At 42.0% G+C, this 9,313-nt stretch overlaps 1 protein-coding gene across 1 annotated transcript; it reads right to left on the reverse strand.

The window, feature by feature from the left end:
- Positions 1 to 5,312: 5,312 nt before the first annotated feature.
- On the reverse strand, positions 5,313 to 7,267 carry LOC129818616 (zinc finger MYM-type protein 1-like). The gene is made up of 2 exons (XM_055874697.1): positions 6,632 to 7,267; positions 5,313 to 6,405 (listed from the first exon to the last, which is right to left on the reverse strand). Exons 1-2 carry the CDS (start codon positions 6,665 to 6,667, stop codon positions 5,395 to 5,397), a joined length of 1,047 nt encoding a protein of 348 aa, XP_055730672.1. The 5' UTR covers positions 6,668 to 7,267; the 3' UTR covers positions 5,313 to 5,394.
- Between the last annotated feature and the right edge of the window lie 2,046 nt (positions 7,268 to 9,313).

Below are 9,313 nucleotides of genomic sequence, written 5' to 3' on the forward strand. Positions count from 1 at the left end.
TTGTCAAAAGATATTTGGTAGAAATGCTCGTTGCCTAAAATTTCCCATCCTCTAAGATTGATGCTTGTTTGTTCTCTATCGGATGAAAAAAGCAACCAACAATGCAGGAAATAAATCAAAATAAGTGTCTTCTTGAAAATAATACTGTTAAGTACAGTATTTCTATTTGTATTTATTATGGATCCCCATTAGCTGTTGCCAAGGCAGCAGCTACTCTTCCTGGGGTCCAGCAAAATTAAGGCAGTTATACAATTTTAAAAACATTACAATACATTCACAACAGATTTCACAGCATATTAAGTGTGCGCCCTCAGGCCCCTATTCGACGACCACATATCTACCACCACATATCTGAAGGCTGAAGAATGCACCTTACCTAAAACATCAATGCCTCTTTATCAAACTGTAAATGCTTTGAAATTATGTCTCACAACAATACAGCTGTCGTGCTCAGCTTCTTTTGACATTGTGTTTGTTCCTTTTTTCTTTGTAGTGTAAGGTCTGATAATTATCTTAGTTGAAGGCATGAGCAGAGGTGGGGAGCGACCATCAAAGCACTCATCCATCCATTTCAGTTGAATATGGCACACATTCACTGAGATACAATGCAATTCCTGTTTCATGTGTACCTCACCCATCATCAATAAAACAAGGGCCGTGTCAAAGGATTTTACATTTACGTCAATGCAAATGCAATTACGTTGTTGAGTAGGGTGCCACAGTATGTGCAATACCAGAGGGTGAACTTTTAGTATCCTATATGCAGAGATATCGGCTTTAATATCATCCTCTTGCAGGAAAGCTGACTCTAGTAACATAACACAGCAAATAACATTGTAAATAGAACACTTTACATGTACAATGCCTCTAGTATAGAAATGCTGAAGGCTAAGGAGGGTATCTCTCCCAGGTATTTTAGGGAGAATGCCATGCCATCCTTAGAGATTCATGTGAGCTGTAGAGCTACCAAAAACAACACATTTTAGTAATTTAGCAGACGCTACTATCCAAAGCGACTGACAGTAGTGAGTCCATCTTAAGATACCTAGGTGAGACAACACATATCTCATAGTAAGTACATTTTTCCTCAAAGCAGCTATCAGCAAAGTCAGTGCTAGTAGGTAAAAGTCAAGTGCGAGTGTTAGTTCACGAAAGGCAAGGGTGAGATTATTTAAGATACTCTTTGAAGAGGTAGAGTTTCAGAAGTTTTCGGAAGATGGGCAGGGACCCTGCTGTCCTAACATCGGGGGAAAGCTTATTCCACCGTTTAGGGTGGTAGGACAGAGAAAAGTTTTGACTGGGCTGAGCGGGAGCTGACCCACCGTAGGGGTGGGAGGGCCAAGAGACCAGAGGTGGGTTAGGGTGTAGGATTTAAGCATAGCCTGAAGGTAGGGACGGGCAGTTCCCCTTGCTGCTTCATAGGCAAGCACCAGGGTGTTGAAGTGGATGCAAGCTTTGAAGCCAGGAAGGCAGTGAAGTGTGCGGTGACATAGGAGAACTTGGGAAGGTTGAACACTAAGCGGGTTGCAGCGTTCTGGACAAGAAGCATTTTTTTTTCTTCCGCTCCACAGCCAACAGAGAGTTGCAGTAGTCCAGACGGGAGATGACAACTACTGCCTAAACCTGTCATGTGGTTGTCTTTCTTTGTTACCTTAAGATGAATACACTAACTATGTTGCTCTGGATAAAAGCATCTGCTAAATTACTAAAATGTTCAAATGTATCCCCATTCTCCAGAGCAGTGAGCTGTGCATTACACCTCATGGCTACTACAGTATGTGTGATTCAACATGGCATTATCTACCTCCAGCCAGTCACCCAGTAGCATCACAGCTCCTGCATGAGTCAACAGAAGACAGCCAGCAATTTACTGGGCTGGATTGACGTTAGGATAGCATCATCCCATCCCCCTCGAATCAACAGATATATGGGTTTACACACTAGGCTGGAGCTGTCACACAATACCCTGATGAAGTGATGCTCCCATCTTTATGATGGTGTGTGTTATCTGTTCAATTTCTGAAACGTTTCAGCACATCATATGCTCTTGAGAGAAAATCTTCTCCTATTTCGCCCTGTTAATGAGTACCTACATCTTCGGTAAATCACAGTATTATGGTTCAGGCTGTTCATCAAATTGAATGGCCTCTGCTCTATATTACTGCTGGAGGCTATGAAGAGTGTGGACTCATTTGAATGACAAGCTTGTCAGAACAGCTTGCACTTGGTGAATGTGCTTATTCCATTACAATATCAAAATAATGTTTTTTTCCACATGATCAGTATTAATGAGATTTCCTTGCTGAAGGCAACAGTTCCCCTTGAATAGATGGAATTCATAATCTGAAGGATGGGCTGTCACTGTTAGTGTCATCCATATTTCTGCGAATGTGGAGGTATCTGATAATAAAGTCTGCGGGATAAAATGGAATGTAGCGGATTTGATTGCATTAGCTGTGCTCAATGATCTTTCTGTATTTCCTTAGATATTGAATAAATGACATATTCACATGCACATCTTGTCTAAATCGTCAAAACCTAATTGAATATATCATCATATTTTCAGCTACATTTGGAAAGCTCACAATGACTCAATGTGATTTGCCAGTGTGGTGTAATTGCATCTTCTTTCATTTGTGTAAGTGAGCAGAGCAGTTTGGCATAAGTGTTTTGTACTCTGAATCCCTCTTTACTAGAGCAGTGGAGGCTTGTACTTACCGTGTTGGCGGTTGTGCATCTTCAGCCATGCCTCTTTCAAATCAGACTTTCAAAGTGATTAATACAAGCAATAATTATCACCCAAAAATATCTTCAAGTCTCTCAGATTTTCTAAGTGGGAGTTCATTAGCTAGTCACTGGTAATTACATATATCATCATTGTGTCTTAATTCAGAGTCAGGTTTTGAGTCTGAGAACTATACTTCGCACCAGGTCTGTCTCAAGGGGGCTCTCTGCCTCCAGAGGTTACCAAGGCAACTAACTGACTCCCAGTTGGCATTGTTATGATCAGAATGGATATTGTACATAAATCTAGAGGCTGAGAGACAAAATGTGACTGGATTCAGGAAGGTGGGAAATTGATGCTAGTTCCTACTTAGTAGGTCTGTTTGAATTTTTGTTTTAAACAACAAACGGGTGTGTTATCTGTAGGCCTAAATATGAATAAAAATATTTAATTATGAGCCTGGTTTAGCCAAGGAGAAAGCACTGCGCTATATAAGGAGAATGACCGGATCCTTTCTGGTTTGCCACAATTGGCTAAGATAATGAAGGGACTGGACGTGCCAAGAGATGAGTCCTGATTGGTCAGTCATGTCACAGGCTTCTGTCTATAACAGAATGAGGCCTTCCCTGGTCAGAATAGATCATCTTTGCTAACTCAGATTTATTTTTAAAGATACAGCTATGGACTAGAGGTCTTCTCGGGTCCCGGAAATGAGACCCGAACCGAACTGTACCTGCGAAATGCACAACTGACCCGACCTGGTCATTTTTGAAAACAATACCTGATCCAAATTGGATCCTAGGTGGACCAGATCCGTCCGGAACATGTCCAAAATGAGAGAGACCCGGATCCAAGTTGGGTCGGGTCTGTATTGGACCCAAATGGATCTGCAACATCTTAAATGCAGCTTCATTGCCGTGCAAGCCAGAAATATGTTGTCTGGCAGAGAAATTTCACAAGGGCATTTTCTGTTGTATCTAAAATAATGGGTTTGTGGTCTACAGCTTAGTATTTTCATAATGGCATCCCTACAGTTTGATGGTGCATATTATGAGGCTTTCCTTATTTCTGTTTACAAAATATTTGAGTTGGAGGATTTGTCTTATGTGAGGCATGATCGCGTATCAGACAGACCAGCGCATAATTCAATTTTGTCTGAAACCTACTCCCCAAAAAGGAAAGGTTCCTGGAGTATCCTTTAGGGGTTCTTCAAATTGAAAGTGTGGGGGAACCCCTATAAGTTCTTCGAAGAACCCTTTAAAATGTTTCTTCAAAGAACCCCTTTTAATGCATCCTCAAAGAACCTTTTGAAGAAACCTTCGGGGTACGTTTTTGAACTACCCCTCCTGCCCTACTATTATTATTATTATGAATAATAATACGCATAACAGTAACACAATATTTTATGAAAAGTACACATATGAAAAGATAGATGGTATCAGCATAAAATAATATCAATTAGATCATAACAAGGGACAAACCTTACCTCAAATTAAGGAGATCTTTACATTTGTCAGTTAAGTGCCTGCACCTGCTGCCCTTTCAAATTGAAATATTTCAGTTGGGCGGTTAGGTTCCTGCAAGAACCCCCACCAACTAAGGAGGTTCCTCAATGAACCCCACCTTCTATGGGGTTCTTTGAAGAACCTTAGGGTTCATGGCACTGAAAATGGCCCCCAAAAGGATCTTCCAAGAACCCCAGAGGAGGTGAGGTTCATTGAGAAACCTTCTTAGTTGGTGGGGGTTCTTGCAGGAACCTAACTGCCCAACTGAAACGTTGGATTTGAAAGGGCAGCAGGTGCAGGCACTTTTTTTTTTTTTTTTACCGTTATTTTACCAGGTAAGTTGACTGAGAACACGTTCTCATTTGCAGCAACGACCTGGGGAATAGTTACAGGGGAGAGGAGGGGGATGAATGAGCCAATTGTAAACTGGGGATTATTAGGTGACCATGATGGTTTGAGGGCCAGATTGGGAATTTAGCCAGGACACCGGGGTTAACACCCCTACTCTTACGATAAGTGCCATGGGATCTTTAATGACCTCAGAGAGTCAGGACACCCGTTTAACGTCCCATCCGAAAGACGGCACCCTACACACGGCAGTGTCCCCAATCACTGCCCTGGGGCATTAGGATATATATATATTTTTTTTAGACCAGAGGAAAGAGTGCCTCCTACTGGCCCTCCAACACCACTTCCAGCAGCATCTGGTCTCCCATCCAGGGCCTGACCAGGACCAACCCTGCTTAGCTTCAGAAGCAAGCCAGTAGTGGTATGCAGGGTGGTATGCTGCTGTCACAAACAAAATTCTGATCAGCACCTCAACTTGGTCAAACAACCCCCGCACCTCCACTGGAAGCCTCCTGAGGACCTCTGCTGCCTCTCAACTGCTGCTACAGGGGTATTTGTTGTGAAAGAGAGGGATCTGCACTGAAAGAGAATCTATGTTCAGCTCAGGGTACTGATCTAGAGACTCATCCAACTCGCCCGTGAGAAGCGCTCTTTCCAACTTTTGCAGGACGTTTAGACTGTCCTGGTCAAAACGGTCGCCAAACTGAACCTCCACACCATCCAACACAACAAATTCTGCCCTATAGTGATCCACTGCTTTGCCAGCAAATCGTCTTGAGTGCGTCTCAATGGATTCAATGGATTCAATAGAGTCAATCAAAGTTGTTGCTTTCTCATACAGTGCAAGGTAGCTTTCGTCATTTCTCTTGCCCCTAAGAGATGACCGCACACACTCGACTGCAGCCTGCATACCAGAGACAGGGTGTCGGAGACAACAGGCGAATCCTCGTGAGGGACAAGGTCATGGTCAACATAACGCAGACAGACACTCTCCTGTTCAGCACCAGAGACATCTTGAGTACCATCAACAATTAATGAAAATTGTACAATCGGAAGAGACCTAATCTCAGCTGCAATGCCTCGAATGACTGTATTGGCCATGTTCAGAATTTCATTCTGTGCTTTGGGGCCTGTGTACATTGTGGTACGCTCTGTTAACCACTTCAGTAAAATGGGATCATCCTCTTCTGCCCTGAGTTTCAAAAGCTGGTATAAATTCCCACTGTCATCCGTGTGGCCTCTAAAGGCTTGTCCCTGTCTTACTACATGCCACACCGAACTAACAATTTTCATCAAGCAATGCCTTGCGTCCTCCTGCTGTTTACCCCACGCGCTGGATAACTGGACACTGATTGGATTTAGCTGGTGTGCTGTTACAGTTACAAAGTGGCGGTGGGTTTGGCAGTTTTGATGTGCTGTGAATTTTTCAATGGCTTTTCTCCAGTTCCTAAATCCTGCACTAATGAAGGCAGCATCTGCTCTTTGGCCAAAAGATGGCTGGCTTGAAAACCCTTGGCTACAGTGAAAACACAACACTCCTTTTATTGATGGATTATAATGTAGCCAGGGGAAATCGCGAAACCATCTCTCTTGAAACGTCAACACTTTGTTGGCAAGAGTTTGCGGTTCTATAAATTGTGGGTGTGGCTGATATGGTTTTGTGCCATCACTGAGGTAACTGGACGATGCTGTGCCACTGTCCCCTATACTGGTGCTGCTGGCAACAAGGGTGACACCTGGTCCTGCCGTGGCTGTGACACTGTCCTCTGAAGTCTCTCTCCTTGGCTCTTTCCCTTTCACCACCCTCACTGACTCACAGTCTGACTCCTAGAAAAGAAATAAGGTGTTTGCTGTACTCCTAACTACCGGTACCCAAAACTACACAATTAATCACAACAGCAATACCATTGCCTTTAACAAATCTTAGTTTAGTCACCAGTTTAAGTTGAGAGTGGGGGTATCCATGGCATTTTCCAATTATGTCCCTATTTTACAAATTAAAAAATTTTAGAACCTTTCATAATGTTGCCAAACAAACACTCAACAAACTTACCTGAGACTCCCTGTCTCTGCCAGTCTGTCCCTGCATATCTGTCCCCAACTCAGCTGTCTGTGTGCCATCTGTTGCCTGCTCTGCCTAATGACATCATTGTGAAACATTTCCATTAGCATTTCACTTCTTTCTTATGAACATTTTATCAACTCGTCTTTGAGATATTAGGCTACTAGAGTTCTTACTTTGCGTTTTGGTGTACTGAAAAATACTCTGATGTCCGTCTTTTTACTTTTTTCTGACATTTTTCTACCTGGCTGGCCGGTCTAGCTGCACACACACACATTTACACAACACATGCTGCAACCTTTTGTAATTTTAACATAGTTTGTTTCATATTGGCTAGCTTCCAACAATAGCTGAATTTGCAAAGCTAGCGAGCACCAATTCCGTTTCTGTGGTGTTTGCTATAATCTTTGCTACCTGGTTAAATAAAGGTGAAAAAAAATAAAAAATCACTAGCGACAATTTAGCTTTTGCAACGAGACCATTAAATATATTTAAGACAATGGTATAAGAGAGTGTAGTTCTGTTCAGTTTGGACTTCAGTTTATCGCTAACCTTATCACAGGGACTTTGAAGCACTACAGCTGCATGCTAATCTTGGAATAAACTGACGATAGCAAATATTCCATCTTTGACGACGACACATAAATGGAATAGGTACTAGCTAGCTTGATAGTTAATGTTTGCTTTAGTTTGCGCGTTAGCTCTGCAAATTCAGCTAGTGTGTGAACCCTGCAACATTAGAAAAATATATACATTGCTATGGCGCAATTGACTGAATTACCTCACGTCAGTTACGTACATTGAGTGCCTTTCGGACAGTAGACACGAACCCTCTATTACCTTGCAAGCTAAAGAACTGGCAGTGGATCAAACCATCGTGAGGCAAAGGGCGGGGGGGGTCGCAATCTTGTGAAACTTAAAAACGCGCTATTAAGTGTCTATAATCAGCACAAGTGCTTTCATTGCGTATTATTAATATTATTGAAATTACATAGTTATGTTTACAGTGATATATTGGGGGGGACAAGTCATATTTTTCCCAGGATGGAAGGGGGTCGTGTCCCCCCCGTCCCCCCTGCGATTTCCGCCTATGATGGCAGGTAGAGCCATCTGCAGGCAAAGCTTTCACACTACAGCCTTATTCCTCAATGGTAAAAATAGTGTCCAAATAAATAAACAGGCACTGATGAGTGAATTAGTCAGCAGAGGACAAGCTTAAAGAAATCTGTTAACACAATGACCTTTGCTACCATTACTCAACAGAGATGCCTGTAATGTTAGTGAACGAAAGGTTATGGGACACTGGACTGTTGAGCACCAAAAAATGATTTGATGAAACATTACATTTACCCTTATATTTATAGTACCTGTCAAAAGGTAGGACACGTCTACTCATTTCAGGGTTTTTCTTTATTTTTACAATTTTCTACATTGTAGAATAATAGTGAAGACCTCAAAACTATGAAGTAACACATATGTAATCATGTAGTAACCAAAAATGTGTTAAACAAATCAAAATGTATTTATATTTGAGATTCTTCAAAGTAGCCACCCTTTTCCTTGATGACAGCTTTGCACACTCTTGACATTCTCTCAACCAGCTTCACCTGGAATGCTTTTCCAACAGTGTTGAAGGAGTTCCCACATATGCTGAGCACTTGTTGGCTGCTTTTCCTTAAATGCTGTGGTAGCCATGCTGGTTAAGTGTGCTTTGAATTCAAAATATATCACAGACAGTGTCACCAGCAAAGTACTCCCACACCATCACAACTCCTCCATGCTTCATGGTGGGAACCACACATGCGGAGATCATCCGTTCCCCTACTCTGCGTCTCATGAAGACACGGCAGTTGGAACTAAAAAATCTCAAATTTGGACTCATCAGACCAAAGGACAGATTTCCACCGGTCTCATGTCCATTGCTCATGTTTCTTGGCCCAAGCAAGTCTCTTCTTCCTATTGGTGTCCTTTAGTAGTGGTTTCTTTGAAGCACTTTGACCATGAAGTCTCCTCTGAACAGTTGTGATGTTGAGATGTGTCTGTTACTTGAACTCCGTGAAGCATTTGGGCTGCAATTTCTGAGGCTGGTAACACTAATGAACTTATCCTCTGCAGCAGAGGTAACTGGGTCTTGATTTCCTGTGGCGATTAATTATAACTCTTGATGGTTTTTGCGACTGCACTTGAAGAAACTTTCAAAGTTCTTGAAATGTTCTGTATTGACTGACCTTCATCTCTTATTAAAGTAATGATGGACTATCGTTTCTCTTTGCTTATTGAGCTGTTCTTGCAATAATATGGCTTGGTATTTTACTAAATAGGGCTATCTTCTGTATACCCTACCTTGTCACAACACAACTGATTGGCTCAAATGCATTAAGAAGGAAAGAAATTTCACAAATTAACTTTTGACAACGCACACCTGTTAATTGAAATGCATTCCAGGTGACTACCTCATGAAGCTGGTTGAGAGAATGCCAAGAGTGTGCAAAGCTGTCATCATAAAAAATATATTTTGATTTGTTTAACTCTTTTTTGGTTACTACATCCTGCCTACATTATCCTGCTTATGTTTGAAATTAGTTGCTTTTCTATGTACTGCCTGTCCTGTCTTCTCTTGTTTTTCCCAAATCTTTAAAATGCGTTGCTACACAACTGTTTCATCCCACTGGG

The sequence above is a fragment of the Salvelinus fontinalis genome, chromosome 21 (genome assembly GCF_029448725.1).
Source record: "Salvelinus fontinalis isolate EN_2023a chromosome 21, ASM2944872v1, whole genome shotgun sequence".
In the NCBI taxonomy this organism is placed as follows: domain Eukaryota; kingdom Metazoa; phylum Chordata; class Actinopteri; order Salmoniformes; family Salmonidae; genus Salvelinus; species Salvelinus fontinalis.

Bases quoted from the DNA above. Each gene is read 5' to 3' on its own strand.
- LOC129818616 (XM_055874697.1), bottom strand. From the start codon at position 6,667: ATGCAGGGACAGACTGGCAGAGACAGGGAGTCTCAG. The intron at 6,406-6,631 runs GTAAGTTTGTTG...TTTCTTTTCTAG, and splicing joins GCAGAGACAGGGAGTCTCAG to GAGTCAGACTGTGAGTCAGT.